The sequence below is a fragment of the Camarhynchus parvulus genome, chromosome 13 (assembly GCF_901933205.1).
Source record: "Camarhynchus parvulus chromosome 13, STF_HiC, whole genome shotgun sequence".
NCBI lineage: Eukaryota > Metazoa > Chordata > Aves > Passeriformes > Thraupidae > Camarhynchus > Camarhynchus parvulus.
The window spans coordinates 1,228,392-1,247,237 of record NC_044583.1 but is presented as its reverse complement, the minus strand read 5'-3'; the positions used below and the strand labels follow the sequence as shown (position 1 = coordinate 1,247,237).

General features: G+C 53.6%; 1 protein-coding gene across 1 annotated transcript in view; it reads left to right on the top strand.

Moving 5' to 3' along the window:
• Window positions 1-18,846, top strand: part of SIL1 (SIL1 nucleotide exchange factor) — a 111,405-nt gene that overhangs the window by 89,938 nt on the left and 2,621 nt on the right. Inside the window, 1 exon segment of the mRNA XM_030957421.1 lies at window positions 17,040-17,136. Coding sequence (XP_030813281.1) covers window positions 17,040-17,136 — 97 coding nt within the window.

Below are 18,846 nucleotides of genomic sequence, written 5' to 3'. Positions count from 1 at the left end.
TCTTTAGCTTGTGGCTGTTCCAGAAGTGCAGAGAGCTCTCCAGGAAGAGCCCATCCCTCATGTGTGGTTGCAGTGTCCAGGTGCTGCCGGGGGCTGTGGCTCTCTGCAGCCACGTCTGCCTGTGCCAGTGCAAGGAGGGGAGCTCAGCCCCAGGGAGGCAGAGGGGCTGGCACCAGTCTGGGAGCTCCAGCTTGGCTGTCTGAGTCCACTGGTAGCGCCTCAGGTGTCTCTACCAGGCAGACACCCTGTCAAACCCTGTGGCTCTGCCGAGTGCCTCCATGGCACAGCACAGAGTGTTTGCCCAGCTCCAGGTGTTTGGCTTACATCTGGAGTCAGACTATCCTGAGCTGAAACGACTCACTGGGATCACCCCGTCCAGCCCCTGGCCCTGCCCAGACCCCCCAGCAATCCCCCCTGTGCATCCCAAAGGCTCCTGGAGCTCTGGCAGCCTCGGGGCCGTGCCCATTCCCTGGGCAGCCTGGGCAGTGCCAGCACCCTCTGGGGAAGAACCTTTCCCTGGTGTCCATCCCAAAGCTCCCCTGCAGCCGTTCCCTCCTTCCCTGAGCTCTGCCCTGGGCTCCTCTCTGCAGCTGAACCAGCCCAGAGCCCTCAGCCCTCCTCGGGTGGCCCCTGCAGAGCCTTCCCCAGCCCCGGCCCCTCCTCTGGGCACTCTGGAGCAGCTCTGGGTCTCTGATGTTGTGGCACCCAAAACTGTCTCAGAACTCAAGGTGAGGCCACTCCAGTGCAGAATAGAGCAGGACAATCCCCTCCCTTGCCTGTGTGGCAATGCTGGGCCTGATGCCCCTCAAAAAGATGAAAGGAAAATCTAATAGATTTTGTTTGGCCTTGGGCTCGTTCCTGTGAAGGAAGCTGAGATCTTCCCCTGCTCTTTTGCATCCCTCTGTGGGGAGAGTCCTGCTCCTTGGGCAGCCCCTCCACTGTCACAGGCTGGGATTTGGGTGCCGCTGGTGGCTGTGCAGGCTGCAGTGGGCTCCATGTGCCTCTCGTCCAGCTGCACTGCTCTCCAGGGCTGAGGTAGCACCTCCCTACCCAAGCCTGGTGCCAGGGACAGCAGAGAGCAGAAAAAGGCATTTGTGTCGCTCAAAGCCTAACGGCCTGCGCTGTGGGACCTGTCGGCGGGGGAAGAGCAGATCCATCATTACCCAGAGCTTTCAATGAGGACTAAACAAAACGGCCCTGGCTCTCCAGAGCAGGCTTTATTCCTGCATTCTGTGATGCTGAAAGTGGGTCTGCAAGGCGGCCACCTCACCACGAGCCCCGGCAGAGCCGCTCCCGCTGCGGGCAGGAGCACAGCCTGGGCCATCCCTCACTGCCCCACTGATGGACAGCTCTGGGGCCGTGCCGATAATACCTTGATTAACAATTAGCATGATGGAACCGGGAAATACATCTCTTTCCTTGCCCCAAGCCGACAGGTGAGGATGGATATATGTTGCCTGGTTGATTGCTGTGCCTTGTTAGAGCCTATTTAGGGTTGATTGAAAAGCAGAGGCTTTGTGTGAGGAGAGACCTTTAATCTCCTGGCAGAGCCAAGTGTGTTTCCCATCAGGAAGCGTTCCTTCTCTGCTGCTTATCTCTAACCCCTGCTTTAAACCTGAGCCTGGCGGAGACCAAAAGAAAGGCAGGATCAAAACAAAAATAATTGGGATCGCTGGCTTCCGTGGGCAGTCTGAACCTGTTATTCCTACTTATCAGCTAGTTATTCCTATATAACTCTTGCAAGAGACAATTCAGCAGTTGCAGCATCTCCTTGATGAAAAGCACTCCAATAAAATAACCATGGCAACAGTTGCTGAGGGCTGGCATGGTGAGGGACGGAGATGTGCTCTCCAAAGGACTCCGGGCCCAACTGCCCTGACAAATGGCCCTGCCAAGCACCAGGAGGTGATGTATGACAGCTGTGTGTGCTGGCTGTTGTCCTGGTGGGGTCCCAGATGTGCTGGGCATGCAGGCTGCCCCAGTGGACCCAGTTACAAGTCACAATTTGTTAACCATGGGTGTCTTCCCCTCCACATGGAAGGGGAGCTTGTAACCTGAAAGCTGAGGGGGAATCATGAGGATGCTCAATCAGAAAAGGAGGGCCAAGGAGGGGACCTCAGGGAGGGACACCACCTGTGATCCCAAAGCCATAGAGGATTTCCCAGGGTTTGGATGCTCTGGGAAAGGCTGTGTCTCTCTGCTGTTGGTGCCAGAGACTGGTATCGATAATAAACACTTGGCATGTCTACTTTAGAGCAATTTCTTTTTAAACCCATGCTAAGACTGTGTTTGATGCTCTACAGGGAGGGTGACAGAGGCCACGTGGCATTGCACATGGAGCAGTTTGGGCATTTGCTTTGAGGAGTTGGCCCTTGGTGCATGGAGGAGCCAGCAGAGCCTGGACTGAGCCTGGAGAGTTTGTGCCAAGGGTCCTTCACCCCTGGCTCATGCCCCCCCATCCCACCCAGGGGTCTTCTAGGGCTCACTGTTAGGACCACCCATGTCCTACTGCCCTCCAAATGCTCTGGTCATAATCTTGGCTCAGGAGCAGCTTATCTTTTGGGATGAAGGCCTCTCAAGTAACTTTGTGGGCCTGGTGGTGTTTTTGTTAGGCACTATCCTCTCATTGTTGTCTTCCTTAATTGGACATTTATAAGCCTGAAAAGTAAAAGAAGGAACGTTCACCAGAAGAACAGAGGAGCCTGCTGAAAAGCAGCATTTGTACAGATTTCTAGAAAAGGGCAGTAAATTCTCCACCTCTGCTTAATGATAATAATAGGCAGACTAAGTATCTCTAAAAATATAAAATAACATGGGCCTATTTAGAATAGTCAACATCCTTATCAGCCTGCTGCCATCTCTGCAAACAAGTTTCGCTAGAGATTCTGGGCATGATTTTCAATGGCTCAGAGCAGCTGTAGCTTCTTTGACTTCAGTGAAAAGTCTGAGTGCTTGGCACGGTGGCAAACCAAGCCTCTTCCTTTCTGCTTCAAATTGGGGCTTGATTCTAAGTGAGATGAATTTTCTCCTCCTGATAATTCTGTGCATCTGAAGTGATTACAGCTCCGCGTGAGTGCTCTTTTAGGAGATTTCAATGCAGCGTTTTCTTCCGTCTTAAAAAGGTTCCTTCAAGCCTTATGATGCTGGAGAAGGGGGGGAAAAATAAATTCTGGTGGAAGCCGTTACATCTTCCTATGCAGATGAGAGATTAAAATTTGTATTTTTATAAAACACTCACGGGGGCTAAATCGGAAAAGTTCTGTTGAGGCGAGCGGGTTTTGGCTGGTGGGAACGTGCTGCTAAATTCTTATCTGCCGATGGGGAGGCAGAGCAGGGAGTGGTATTATTTGGAGTTCTTAGAGAGTGAGCTTTAATGTTTGCTTAACTCCACTAAAAATAGACGCCACCCTCTTTTCCTAATAGGCGGCATTTGTCACACTTGATTCATTTCCTCTCCCAAACTGAGCTCCTTCATGAATATTCATCTCTACTCCCCAGGAATCTGCCTGTCCTCAGAAGTTGTACTCGCGGCGACCGTGCCGTAACAATGCGAGTCAGGCTTGCAGGGCTCCCGAGTACCTGGCCCGATGCAGCAAAACGCGCTGGTATCAACAGCTCCCATTGATTCCTGCCTCCTCCCGGAGCCGTGATTGCTCGTTATCCCTCTCGTTGAGACCCTTAACGAGGCTCCCGTTCCTGTTGTCATAGCAGCGCCGCATCGCCCGGTGTAGCAAAGTCTCCGTGGCTGCTAATTGTGTGATGGGAGGATCAGTTTGGCAGTTTTTCTAGTGGGGATTAGGCCAAAAGGTCCCTTCTGAACTGTGATGAATGCGGCTTCCTTCAGAAGAAACTGAAACTTGGTAGTTAGAGGGGATTTCTGACTAGGGAAGCTTTCCACAGCAGAGAGGGAGAGCAGTCCTCACAGAGCTCTTCCATTCGTGCTCTGCCGCTGCTTAAAGCAGGAGGAAGCCAACCAGAAATGCCAAAGGAGGATGTAAAACGGTTGATTCCCTAGTAAGGAAGTCTGTCGGTGCCTCAGACCTTCTAATCTTGGGGAGTCCAGAGCATGTGGAAGGTCCCTGCTACGGTAATGTGCTGCTGGAGAGGGAAAAGTCTGCTCGTGCTGGTGAGTATTGAGGGAGCAGAGATCAGCTCAGGTGCCATTGCTCAGCACCACCAAGGAGATTTTCAGCCACGTGCTAGAAGAGTTGCTCTGAAGAGTTGCTAGAAGAGAAGGGGTTGCTCTGGCGTTGTGGGTGAGAAATGTGCGCAGCAGAAGGAATGATCTCATCACACCTTTGCCCCTGCAAGTCCAGGAGCGCTGCATGGCAGCCACGGTTGGTTAAAGAGGGCACAAGAGACAGAGGGATGTTTGCTGCTTGACCCTGAGGAGTGACTTATCAGCCAGGATGCTCTTGTTAACTGGCAGGACCTGTGCAAGGCTCAGCATCCCTGTCCTGGTGTGGAGCAGCAGCATGGGTTTGCTGGAGCTGGAGGGCCAGTGGCTGTGTCATCCCCAGGGATGGTGGCTCATCTGCAGGCTTGCTGCTGGCTCAGCACGGAGGCAGGAAGGGCTGCAAACGATTCACTGTTCCCACGTGCCAGGGGATGGGGATCAGCTGTGCCTGCTCCCAGGGCCCTACTCTTGGAATGCAGAGGGCGGATTTGTCCCCTGTGCCTCTCAATGGGTTTATTCCACAGTGCTGAAATGTAGCCAGGGTAATCTGTGACCTAAACGTGGGCATGAATAGTGTTTTTAGAGAATGAAAAGAGAAAAAATACATCCTCACCCACCTCAATCTCTCTCTCCAAATTAAAAACTCCCCTGGCCAAGCCCTGCAAATGAGTTTTTGTTGTTTGTGCAGCAAGGAGCCAGATTTTTAAAGGCTGGCTTGCAATTTTACAGCCGTTTATTACAGGCATGAATAATTGCTGGCACAGTGCTACCACTGCTGTTGTTTGCTCTTAAGGTTGGGCCAATTACATATGTAAGCCCTTGATTTACAAGCAAAAGCAGAACTAAAGTAGCTTTGTGGCCTACATTTCAAGAATGAGTGATGTGTCCATGGTCAGCTGTGGGTTCCCAAATTTGTGCTGTGAACCACAGAGGTCCATGGCCATAAATGTGTGGCCCAGATTGTTCAAGGCATCCTGTGGCACGGGCTGTCACAGCACAGCGTGAAGGACATAAACAGGGAGCAGCGAGTGAGGCCCAGGAACCTGCCCAGATTCATCCCATGGCAGGAATGCTGAAAGATTGTGCTGCATTTTGGGAATTCACAGTGAACACACCGAAAAGAGAGGAAATTGGAACTGAACATAATGGTTCTGCAAGATGGACTTAAACCAAGCCTGTCCAAGTCCTGCCTCCCAACATGAGAACTGGTCTGTCTCCAGCTCCTCTGGGCACTCAGCCCTCTTTGGGAGAGGAGAATCACAGAATCCTAGAATGGTTTGGGTTGGAAGGGACCTTAAAGCCCATCCCATTCCACTCTCTGCCATGGGCAGGGACACCTTCCACTGCCCCAGGCTACTTCAAGCCCCAGTGTCCAGCCTGGCCTGGGACACTGCCAGGGATCCAGGGGCAGCCCCAGCTGCTCTGGGAACCTTGTGCAAGGATCTCATGTTCTTCCCAATATCCCATCTAACCCTGCCCCATCAGTGTGAAGCCATTCTCCCTTGTTCTGTCACTCCAGGCCTTAATCCAAAGTCCCTCTCCAGTTCTCCTGGAGCCCTCTAGGCAGCGGAAGGGGCTCTGAGGTTTCCTCAGAGCATTCCATTCTCCACTCCACCTCTTTCAGCCTATCTCCAGAGTGGAGGTGAATCCATGGAATGGCTGCTATCCACTGAGGAACTTAAAAATGGCTGATTGAGATCAAGCAGAGGATTTTTCTTGCTTCTGCCCAACAGGCAAAGAATGGAAAGGAGGTAGGTCAGTGTGATGGCTGTTCTCCATGGGGTGATGGTTTCCACACATCACCCACAAGTGCTGTGACCTGGACTCTGCATTGCCCAGCATGGGGAAGGTGTCACCGTGCTGTGCTGGTGCCACTGGGTGCCACCAACCGTGGGGTGAGGTGGGAGCCAGCCCAGCTGTGCTCCTCCGCCCCGGCCTGGTGGCAGGCCGGTGTCCTTGCTGCTGGGAGAGCAGGAAGGGCAGGATGTGAGTAAGGGCAGGAGCAGGCAGGATGTTTGTGGGCGCTGATGTCATTGCCACAAATCAGTCGTGGATGTTGTCAGCGGGAGGCAGCGGCAGCTCGGCTTGAGAAGAGGCCAGCGTGTCACAGCCCAGGGGCTGGCCTGAGGAGCACGCTGCACTCATGTCCTCACTCATCAACCCTGCCCTCCTGCAGGGTTTGTGTGGTCAGCTGGAGGCCATGGCCCCCTCCCTGGTGTGCATGGCCTGGGCTCAGTCTGAGTCCTGCTGATGGACCTCAGCTTGGAGATGCTCTGCCCCACCTCAGCACAGGCTGCTCCCACATGCACTCACAGCCACCCATCTGGGCAGGAAGCATTGGTGCAGGACCAGTGATTTCTGAAGTGATTTCCTGAAGCTTCTGAAGGCAGAGACAGCACCCAGTCCCCCCAGGGCTGGCATCCCGTGGTGTGCACTCCGGCCCTGGCAGACCCGTGGGCAGCAGAGCCCTGGGGAGGCACAGCCAGGTTTGTTTACGAGGCTGCAGTCAGCCTGGCTTTTACACCCCAGCAATTACTGGCAAGCCCTGGCTTCTCCTGCGCCTTCGCAGCACATGTGTGAACTCCTGGTTGTGTCACCTCCCTGTCCCCTCCTAGCGGAGTCTAGCAGTGGGAAGTGATCATCACAACTCACATTTGCCTGGCGTATGTCTTTCCACAGTTCCAGAGTGTGGAATGAATTGAACCCGCTTCCTCCTTCACCTTCAAGCTGTTCCTGGATGCAGGCAGCTCAGCTTCCGCAACCACGCTCAGCTCTCGGAGCTTTCTTCTGCCCTAGGGATGGAGCCCTTCTCTCCTGCCTGGCAGAACCTGCCTGGCTGCTCCCCCTTGCAGAGGTGTTGTTCATCTCACGATCTTTTGGGCTTTTCCTAGCCCTTCCCTTGCCAGGCTGAGGCTTTCTGCCCACTCCCTCCTCCACTATGGCAAAGGAGGGCTTTTTGTCTTTGCCTTCAGGGTCATTAAATCATAATTAGCACGTTAGCTTTCTTTGTCAAGGTATCTGCTCTCTCCATCCATCAGTGATGTAGGGCACACTGCTGACATTCTCTTCTTCCTGCATAATTATCTTATTCCACGACATCTTTTATGCAGAATCTTCCCTTCTGGAAGTGCTCCTCTCCCTGCTCCCACTCTCCCTGAGCACCTAGTTCAGCTCTGGTACCTACCATGGCCTTGTTTCTTACACCTGCATATGAAGCCTTTGAGTTATTCCTGTATTTTATTAACTACCTTGATCATCTTGGCTCTTTGAGAGCTTGATTCAGGCATTCATGAGTGTTTCCTTCACCCTCTCTCTGAAGATGGGATCTGTGTCACCCAGCTTCAGTGCTCCTACACGAGTGTCCGCCTGATCTGGCTATCCAGGCTCCCTCTCCAGCCAGGGACAGGGAATCCTCCAACGGGCAAATCATTCCAGCTAAGGCGGGAGGCAAAGGCAGCCCCATCTCCCATTAGACAAATCATCTTTTCTGCTTGCTGCTGCTGACCTTGAATTCCTCAGATGCTTTTCAGAACAGATGCAGCCCCCTTTAGAGTGACCCGAAAGCTCTGGGCAGTGGATTTGCCTCTCTGGGTTAGCCAGGGCAAGTCCCATGGAAAAACAGACATAGGGTCTCCAGGGACTTGCAGACCACAGGTCAGGACATGTTACTGAGGGAGCCCAGGCAGCTTTTATGGGCTGGATGTCTTAATTGTAGCTGTCTGATGTTAACAGAGATGAATTTGACACTTGGAAAGGTTTGGGGAAATGTTTTCTTCTTAATTTGTATTTAGGAAATGTAAAGATATATAGTGAATGTTTAAAAACTAACAGCAACAGTAATAACAGTAATTATAGGTGGGCACATTTTTTCTTTTATCTTTTAACTGAAGTTGCTAGAAAAAATGACTGCTGTGCTGATACTTGGCAGGGACACTGATGTGAATACCCACTTGTTTCTGAAAAACGCTGTGGGATTTTTAATGACCATCAGCAGCACAACCTTGATTTTTAAATGTCATCCTAAATGTAGCAGTTACAGCCTCCTCTGCTGTGGCATGTGGGTGGGTGAGTAGGGATGAATCAGAAAGCAGAAAGAATTGCTGGTGCTTTCTGTGGCTCCCAAGTTTTCCTCGAGGGCTTCCCACCTAGGAACTGGCTGGAATTATCCGTGGGTTGTGTTGCAGTCCCTGGTCCCGTGGCATCTCCTGCTGTTGCTCTCCCCTCTATTAATCCATGATTAAGTGGCTTGATGTGGAATGAGTTCATCAGGTTTCTTCAGGAGCTGGTATTCCACAGGATATCCTCTCTGTTTATCAAAACAAGATAAATGACAAAAATGTTTCCTAGCTTTTGCAGATGCAGTTTTCCATTCTCCCTCTGGCTGGAAACATTCCCCAGGCTTCACTTTCGGAGCTGAAATCTGTGCTTGGCATTTGCAAGATGGTGATTTGCTTTTGTAAATGGAGCAAAGTCTTGGTTTTGAGTCATGACTCAGTGAAACAAATCTACTTTTATCGACTAAAACGATTCTAATAGCGCCATTAAACCCGCTGGGACCGGGAAGAGCAGAGTGACACGGCAGCGGGGTGGATCCAGCATCTTCCCTGGCCTGCCAAGGCTCGGGAGCGATGAGTGGATGGGTGTTTAAGGAGCATCCCTCCCTCCCGCCGTGCTCCCCGGCTGCCGCGGGGCACGGCCGGCAGCCGGGCGGGTGGGAGCGGAGGGAGGCTCCGCTCGGAGCAGCTCTGCCTGCCCGGGGACGGGAGGAGCTGCGAGCAGATGGCAGGGTTAAAATAGGACAGAGCTGCGCCGAGCTGCTGCTGCTGCAAGGGAGAGGAGTGAAATGCCTGTTCTCACACTTCACTTTGTGTCTCGGGAAGAGCTGCGGAGTGCCTGCGCTCCGCTGGCATTCCCAGCAGGAACGCGCCAGGCAAAGGCTTCCTCGGGTTTTTGATATTATTAGCACTTGTCTTAAAGAAAAATCAGCTCAAATGAGCAAGCAAACAAATACAGCGAGTAACAATGGAAGGGCTCAGCCTCGGGCCCCCTTTAGCATCTCTCGGGATGATTAGTGGGATGTGTCACATCGGCACCGGAGAGAGGGAGCGTTCTGAGCGAGGCTCTTGTGCTGCTTTCAGGCAGCTTTTTGCAGTGTTTTCATCTCACCTAAGGCGTGTGAATAGGTTTTGTTGAAATATCCGAGTGACTTGGCGTGCCTGGAATGATGCCCAGAGTGATTCAGCATGCTCAGGGGGAGAATTCTGTGCAAAGCTGCCCCACTGCGGGGTCTGAGGGGCTCGTTGGGGGTCCTGCAGCAGCAGCAAAGGCCTGGGAAGGACCTTGGGTGTTCTGCCACCATCCTGGGCCACTTCAGATCTGGAGCCAGGAGGGTGGAGGCGTGCAGAGAACGGGAATGTGAGGAAGAGGAGGAGCAGGGAGGCAGGAGCCAGCACTCACACTCGCACCCTGAGGCGGCTGCCAACGCTCCTGGGAGCATTTCAGTCTCCCCGTCTATAAATCAGGGGGTGCTTTGAAGGCTCTGTGATGAACAACATGGGATGAGCTCGAGGCCGTGGCATTAATCCTGCACTATTGTTCTTGTTTCTTGCTGTGTTGGGATTTTTTTAAAAAGAAATCAACACAGTTTTTGAGGGCTCTGGCTAAAATGGCACAGAAATAAATGAATTCTGCTCACACTTGGAGAGCATCTCCTCATTTTTATTAATGTAGCCTCTGATGAAACATAGCCCATCCCCTGGCACCGATCCCTGTCTGACCTGCAGTAAATACCAGGCTTTCAGGAATCCATGGGGAGTGTTTTGTAAGTGTGGCACATAGAGCCATAAGGCTGATTTACCCTCAGAAACAAAGCATCAGTTTGGGTGATTGAACACTGGGGGGATTTCCTGGGATGCCTTTCTCCATGCACTGTGGAGCACTTGCCTGTACCTACCTAAAGAATCAATCATTCACCACGCTGAGCTGGAAGAGAGCTCACGCCGCTCCTGTGACCACTGCAGGTGGCACGTGAGTCACCTAGTCCAGCCCTTGTGTCACAGAGAGGTGACAAACCCTCAGAGTGGCCTGCACAACCCATCCTTCACCATCAGAACAGAGAAGTCAGGCTGACCTCGATGGTGCTGACATGGGGGTGGCAATCATCCTGAAAATCACCAAACCTTTGTATTTTATCATAAAATAGTCTGTTGGTTGTTGACTAAACCCATAGAAGCTGAGCTGATAGCTCAGACTCTTGAAGCTGCGCTCCCCCACTTGCCCTGGTGTCTGTGGGAGCTCCAGGTGCAAATCCCCCCTGGAGCAGCCCAGTGAGGGTCAGTGACAGCGCTGGTATCCTTGGAGCCAGGGGCTCGTGCTGGCACTGAAATACAGCTCAGAGCTGGCAAAGCCTAGGGTCAGGAGAAAAGAAGGGCTGGGGGTGTTCTTGGAGGCCTCATTCCTGCTGGGGCAGTGAGATTCCTGCCTGGGCTCACTTTGGGGCTGTGTGTGATCTCCTATCTGTTTTTGTGGGACCATTTTTCCCTACGGCTATAAATAGAGCCAGTCAGTTTGTTGTTTGTGTGTGTTCAGCAGAACAATCTGGTGTGATTGGTTTTGTTCTGGCACCTGAGATTTTACTGCCAGAGTTGGTGTTCACTCTACTCTGCTCCCTAGAGAGGTGAGGAAGAGGAGGGGACAGCTCAGTCCCCATGTTCCCATTGCTTTCTCTGTGCTTTGGGCAACTCCTTGATTCTGCTGATTCACACAAATGCCCCAGCTTCTGCATCCCACACCTGGAATGCTGGGTCCCAGCTGCAGACGCTTTCTGCAGCCCTACAAGGTATCTTGCTGCAGCAGATTTGTTATTCTGTATTTTTATTTAATTACTTTCTTTTACAGCTCTTTGTATAAATCTAATTATCCATCTGTTACGCTGCACTAGGGCATCACAGCTCCTCAGATTTTTTCCTGCTCTAAACACTTAACTTGCCCTGCCTGGGCTCAGGTGAGCTGGGTCTCCTCCCTGCAGGGCTCCCAGTCCAGGGCTCCCAGTGGCTCCTGACCACACCAAGCTCTGCACCTCCAGCTCAGCCTTGTGACTGCAAAGGGCCAGAAGCTCGCAGGAGGTAATTCCCACGTCCATGGTGTGGCTGGGAGCAGCGTGTTCCCAGTTAAACCCGAAGTCACTGTGCTCCCAGGGAGTCAGGGGCTCTCTAATGGGATGTTACAGCCCTTCTGCTTTCAGAGGGGATGCTGGAGGGCTCACAAGAAGCTCGCCTCTCTCTTCCCTGGCACACAGATATGTGGTTGGAAGCCAAGTCAAGGTTCCCCCAACTTTCCCCAGGTGCCTTCCACGCTGTTCCTGCATCTCTGGGATGATTCATGCTCCCAGCTTTGAGTATCACATGAGCCCATCAGAATCACAGAGCCACGTACTCAGCTCCAATTTCTTCTCTGCAGTTCTGTTCTCCTCTTAGCAACAAATACTCCATAACCTAATTGCTCATTAAAGGCTGTGCTGTGTCCCTGTAATCCAGGATGTCACAGGCAGCCGTGGTGCTCTCCCAGGGACGCCGCTGCTCCCCCGCCATGGCGGCGAGCGCCTGGCTTGGTAGAAAGTGAGAAGGCAGCATTGCATTGAAGTGGAGATTTTCATCTTCTTGGGGATTTTTTTATATCTCTCCTATATTCTGGGCTTTTGAACATCTAACATCTCTTTCATGCTTCACATCTTTCATATGAAATTGTTGTATTGTGTTGCCTATTGAAACCTAGTTTTCCTTTTGTCAGGTTTTCCCCCCTCACCCCTGCTTTCTTCTCCGCTGTATTTTGATCGGTGTAATGACTTAGGGCTCCATTTTTCTGGGTGGTTTTTAATCTCCTTAAGTCGTATCTCTGAAGGCCTTTGTCTGTGATAAACTCAGGTCTGAGCTGGTGCTTGGAGAAGAGGATTTTTAGGCCAGTTCTGCTGCATGTGGCCCTTGGGGGAGGCTTTGGGGGTGACTGTGCCTCATTCCTTCTCCTTCTCCCTCCAACAGTCACAGGTGGCCTTGGTGACATTGGGGTTATTTTATTATTATCCTGTATCTCATATTGTGCATGCAAATGTCCTTTTCCATAGCTTGGGAGTGTGGAAAGCCTCAGTTAAATGTGTGTTTTGTAAGGAATTCACCCACCCTGTGCTTAAGTGTCATTTACTGGCAGAGCCAGGGGGTCATTTTGGAGGGTGAGGAGGCTGCAGGGCTGTTGATATGGAGTTGTCCCAGTTATCCTTCTCTTAGGAAGGACTAGGAAGTTTGGAAGGAGATGTGGATACCTGGAAGTCATGGAATCAGAGCCATCTGGCTCACTGCAGCTGCTCCATGGTCATTTCCCACAGGAATAGTTCATAGCCACAGCTTGGAATGCAGAAGGAAGCTGTGTTCTCTATATGTGTCGCTTCTCACTTGAACTGTTTGAATGCTTTTTTGTTTTATTCTTAAACCTGCAATCTGAAATTCAGTCATGCAAGTATTAACGAGCTGCTGATCACCCTGCCTCTCTTTTCTGCCCTTGTTCAGTCTCAGATTTACAGCTCTAGTTCGGGCTGGAATTACTGACACTGTAATGATTTGTTTTATCTCTCTATCTATTTTTTGTCAAATAATTTTAACATGACTGTGCTTACAAGAGCTGTCAGAAACCCTCCAAACACTGAGAAGGATGAAGAAGTCATTGGCCTTTTCAAGTGTGACCCTGGTTGTGTTGCTTTGTTTCCAGGGCTCACGGAAATGACCTTTTCCATTGCCTGTCAAAGTGTGACCCAGGTGTGAGGGTTTGAGAGCCCCAGGAGCCAGACAAGGCACATTTCAGCCCTGTTGGTTTGCTCTTGTTTTCTCCATTAACAGATTTTGGACTGAAAACCAGGGAGGGGAAGGGAAAGAGGGGGAGGGCAAGGTAAGCAATGCACCGCACTGCCTGTTTCTGATCCTCAGGTTACAGCACAAGCTAAATAGACTACACTAAATTTTTTAGGCTGTTTCACAGACTTACAGACTTTGATCCCTGGCTTTGATTTCCCAGGAGGCACCGCAGAGCGCTGGTTCTGAGCAGAGAAGAGACCCATTAAGCCCCGTCTAGCCCAGTGATTATCATGCCTTTGCACCAGCACCGGGGCTTTCATCAGAGCTCAGCTCTGCAGCCTCGGCTCGCTGTGCCTGGGGAGATGCCCGGGCAGGAGGGGCGCTGTGCCAGCCCAGGCAGGGGCAGCCCCTCCATCCCACTCCCTTCCACACCCCTGCTTGGTCCTTCCCCACCTGGTTTCAGCAGGATGCCCAGGAGAGGAGGTCACCAATTCTTTCCCAAGGTCTCATGCAGTTTCTGCAACAAGCAGGCCATGAAATAAATATTCTCTGTGTGTCCTTGTCAGAGCAGTAGAGATGAGGGCATTTGCCTGCCTGCCCTGCTCTGTGCCTCCAAGTCTCCAGGTCCCTCTGCACCACTTGGCTTGCTCTTTTTTTTTAATTTAAATCTAATTTTGCTGCCTTATTGTAAGTTCCCACCTAACTCCAGAGCTGCTGTCGCCTCAGGGCTGTGTTGCTGCTTTTCAGTCTTCCCACACCCATCGCATGTGCAGTCTGCAAAAACTTTGAGAAGTCTCTCCTAAATTTGTGCACTTGGGGTCGTCCTAGGAGGATTGGAACAAGGGTGTCTCTTAGCAGAGAGTACTCTTGAAAAACCCCTTCGTCTGCAAAGTGGAAACTGCTTCCATGCCAGGAGTTGCCAGTGAAAATGCACAGAATGTGGGCAGCGTGGCTGGGAGGCACAAGGAGCTCAGATGTGCAGCAAGGGCCACATCTAGAGGGGATGTGCTGTGACCCCACAGCCAGGCTGGGGCCCCCCAGGGCAAACTGGAGCTGTTCAGCACACAGGAGTCTCTTCTGGGAAGCTGCATGGGGTTTGTTTGAGTCCCTGCAGCCTGTGGCTGTTCCTCCCCCGGGATGGGGGCTGGTTAATCTCATCAGTGCAGCACACCCAAACCTGTGCCATCACTGCAGCATTAGGGGATGTCACTATAGGCTGGCCCAGCCCTGTCCCAGCCTCAGACTCCTGTTTCAGTGAATTTTGTTGCAGATGCCACCATCCTGTCCCCATTAACAGATTAGCACGGCTGAATTTCCCATGCGAGCGCTCCACAGTCTGTCTCATTGTGTTTATTTTGTTCAGGCTGCTTTTCCCTGGGCTTGACAGTGTAATTTGTACAGATCTCTGCTGAGTTTTCCAAACCTTCAAACAAGCTTTTTTGTTAGCTTGAAGCCAGGATCATTGATAGCAGACACAGAGCAACAGGAGCATTGAGAAATGAGCGGCACACCCACCAGCCAGGAAGGCTCCCTCACCTCCCGAGCTGCTCCTTGGCAAAAGCTCCATGGTTCAGAGATTTTAATTAGATCAAATCCTCCAGGTGACCAGCCAAGTATTAAAGGCATACCAATTTCTCGGTTGTGTCTCTTGCTGTAAGGGTTTTTATTATTTATTTTAAACAGATGTGACAAAAGAGCTTGGATATCCCAAATGTGCTCTTCTCCTTGAATGGCACCAGGAGGTCTCCAGCAGGGGATTGTCCTTTCAGTGCACTTCTACTCAGCAAAGTGCCTTCCTGCAAGCTGCTTCTGCACTTGCTCTAGTCTCCATTGCCCAGAGGGACTTGCACGTGAAATGGGATCAGGTTTTTGGACCACATGCTGTTGGGGCCATGGCTGTGGCTGCAGGTTTGGCTGGAGATGAATGAGAGCCCCAGTTGTGAGCTGGGCCTTGGGCCCAGGAGTGGCCTGGGGACAGGTGAAGTTTTAGGGCTTTTGCTGTTTGCCTCTCTTGACTCCCCAAATCAGTCCCCAGCCCATTCAGAAATGCCATTGATGCATTGCACAACATATTGGGGTGGAAAATTGCATCCTGCTTTTGCAGGAGGAGACTCTTCTGCACCTCCTGGCATGGGGAGGTTGGGGATGGGCTCCTCATGGTGGATGTGTCAGGTCCCACCTGACCCAGGCACTGCAGAAGCTGGTTTGCTTCCAGGGATGCTGCAGAGCTGGTACATGGGGGCCTGAGAATTGTGCTGTGAAAATCTCATGTGCAGGAGGATCCTGGAGCTCCTGGGTTTGTTCTTTCTCCCTCCTGCCCTGTCTGGGCAGGGTCACAGATGTCCCCACCTTGGCAGGGTGCCTGTGCCATGGCTGTGCCTGGATGTCTGCTGCAGCAAGCGGGTGAGGAAGGAGAAATCAAGGGTGGCTTTCAACAAATGTCCTTTTCCTGCTCTGGGGTGAGCCTGGTATTGCCAGCTGGGAAGTCCCACACCAGATTTGCTCTGAGCAATGGTTTTAACTCCAAGCTACTCCTTGCCCAGCTCCATTTGTCTCTGGTTTTGTTTCTTTATGACCCTGCCTGCCTCTGTGTCTCTTATTTCCTGGAGGGGCTGGGCCGTGGCTGCTGCAGCAGCTCCTGGGAGCAGTGGGTGCTGTAGCAGGGCCATGACCTCTGTCTGGCACGGTGCAATTGCTGCTTCAGAGCCAGCAAAGGCTCGAGAGTGGAGCTGCTCCTGGAGTGGGAGAGCTCCGGGATCAGGGATCAGACAGCTGGCACACTGTGCCCTGACTGTGAAAGCCCTGCCAAGGAGGGAGCCTGCAGCGTCTGATGGCTCCACCACCTTCCAAGATGCATTGGAAGTGGGCTTGCAATGTGTCAGCGTGGATGGGAGAAATGGTCTGTCTGTGTGTCTGTCTGTCCCTGGGCAGCTGCTGACATCCTGACCTGAGGTTTCAGCCTGTCCTGGCAGGCAGAGGGTGGATTTATCCACAGTAGTCCTTGGAGAGGAGCTCTTGCTGTGAGAGGTGTGTGGGTGATCAGCACGCTGGCAGCAAGCGAGGAGAGGGGGAAGCAGGAACTGGAATACAAAGGCTCTTCAGGAGTGGATGTCATGTGGAGTGAGAGGATTCATGGAACCAGGGAGCCACAGGGGAGGGATCCTTGCCAGGGGAAGCCAGGTGGGATGGGGGTATGGTGGGAAGGCCCAGGTGACCCAGTGTGCCCTCCCCACCCCTGCTGCCTTAATTTCAGGTGTGTTTGAGGTGGCTGCACAATTTGTACCTTCTCCATAACCATGAGCCAGCGTTGGTGGGAGCTGGGGGATTTTGTTTTGGGATCAGGCTGGATTGACCCTTGTTCACGTCCACTGTGAGGTGGGAATATAATTAAATAGAACCATTGAAGTTTGAAAATCCGTCCCAGAGCATCGAGTCCAAACCATGCCTAATCCCCTCCTTGTCCCCAGCCCAGAGCACTCAGTGCCACCTCCAGCCCTTCCTTGGACACCTCCAGGGATGGGCACTCCAAACCCCCCTGGGCAGCCCCTCCCAATCCCTGAGGCCCCCTTTCCATGGGGAAATTCCTGCTGTGCCCACCCTGAGCCTGCCCTGGCCCAGCCTGAGGCCGTTCCCTCTGCTCCTGTCCCTGTTCCCTGGAGCACAGCCCGACCCCCCCGGCTGTGCCCTCCTGGCAGGAGCTGTGCAGAGCCACAAGGGCCCCCTGAGCCTCCTTTGCTCCAGGCTGAGCCCCTTCCCAGCTCCCTCAGCCTCTCCTGGGGCTCCAGCCCCTTCCCAGCTCCGTTCCCTGCCCTGGACACGCTCCAGCCCCTCCAGGGCTCTCTGCCCATGAGGGCCCAGAACAGGACACAGCCCTCGAGGTGCCCCAGCAGTGCCAGCACAGGGGACAGGCCCTGCCCTGCTCCTGCTGCCACCCGAGTGCTGGCACAAGCCAGATCAGGGTGTCTCCCACCTTGCTGTGCCCCACTCTCTTGGTGACCTGCCTTTTGCTTTCATTCCTGCAGCAACCCCAAAGTGCAGATTGAAGCCATTGAGGGGGGTGCCCTGCAGAAGCTCCTGGTTATCCTGGCCACAGAACAGCCCCTGGCTGTCAGGAAGAAGGTGAGGAGTGGGGCTGCACCTCTGGGCAAAGCTGGGATTGTGCTGTGCTCCGTGTAAACACCCTCAGGACATCAGGGACATCTGGACAGTGTGGGACACCACATGGGTGGGCTTCACTCCCGGGGGTGCAGAAGGAGGGCCCTGGCTACCAAACCACCCCAGCAGCACTGGTGGAGCCTGCACTCCCCTGGCTCTGTGGGTGTCCCTCCAGTGCCAGCCGTGGCACTCACAGTGGCTCTGCCAGCCTGTGGGGACAGCACAGTGCCACAGCTCCTGGGGGGCACAGCCGAGGGTCCCCACGGCAGCACAGCCATCACAGGCTGACAAACACAGGAGCTGACACTGAGGAGCTAATTGCTGCAGCCAGCCCTGTGTCCTGCCTTTGGCAGAGGCTTTGGAGCAAGGAGCAGCACCAAGAGCCCCAAGCCAAATGTGCAGTGCTGTCCATCGGGCTGGGGGCTTCCTCGCCCCCTCCCTCCCTCCCTGCTGTATTCCCTGGAGCATGAGATCCCATTACCCTCACTTTAGTGTGTGATGCCACCTCTGTAACACTACCTGGCTGCTCCCAAACCCCAGCCCTGTTTTCCACAGGGACCTCCTGCATGAGGGGTCCAGCAGGGTGGGGAGACCACTGGCTCTTCCATTCACCTGTAATGAGCTCCCTAAAATATGTTCTCCTTTAACCCTGGTAAGAGTTTTCCAGCAAGTGAAAGGCACAGGAGAAAGCTGTGGAACCCCGTTGCATTTGGCCACGGATGTGAGGAGATCCCACGGGATGCTCCATGCCCAGAAACTCCTCCCAGAAGTGCCCGTGGCTCAACCCAGAGCTCCTTTTGGGGTGGGGAGGGATGGCTGGGCTGCAGGGGCTCTCACAGCTCTGCTGTGAACCAGAATAGTTCTTTCCAGTGAACCTGAGTGATCGTGCTGGCAGCCCCTGCAGAAATGAGGGGCGTGGGCCCAGTATTGTCCACATTCACACACAGCTGTACAAGACCCTCCAAGGGTTGAACCCTCTTTTCCAGGAGGGCAGAGGTTTTAATTCCCAGTTCCTGTGCTGTGTGCAGTCTCCCCTGTCTCCAGAGTGGATCCCAAGGCCAGGCTGGTGGCCCAGCCCGTTCCTGCACAGGGCAGCAGCCCCGGGCTCCCGCTCCGACGGTTTTTCCGCCCCGGTGCTCGCAGCCCCGCACGGCAGCGAGGCCAAAAGTGCATTCCTTCCCTCCGCCGTCCTCTGGCCTACGATTCAAAAGGGAGACAGCAGCATCTCAAATTCACCAGCAGCAACGCGGAAAATGGAAAATAGAAACAAACGGGAGCGGGGAAGACGCGGCTGTCAGCTCGGATCTGTCCGTGCGGAGCGGGCGCGGCCCGGCCCCGTGTGGGGAGCGGGGCAGGCCGCGGCGAGCAGCGCGTCCCCTGCCCCCGGCGGCGCGGCCGTCCCTGCGCTGGCAGAGCGGCCGGGGTGACAGCAGCGCTGGGCTGGCCCCTCATTGCCCCCTCGGCTCCGAGCCAAGCCCCTGCGGCACCGCGGGGGGCTGGGCTCCGGCTGGCGGCTGTGGGGCTGCACCCTGACACGGCCTGGGCCGGGGGACGTCACGGCCTTGTCCTCTGACTGTGGGGGTGTGGGGACATCACCCCTGGCATCCAAATCACCTCGTAGGGATCAGGCTCTGCTGGGTGGTGCTGGACACTCCTCACCCCATTGTGGGGGTG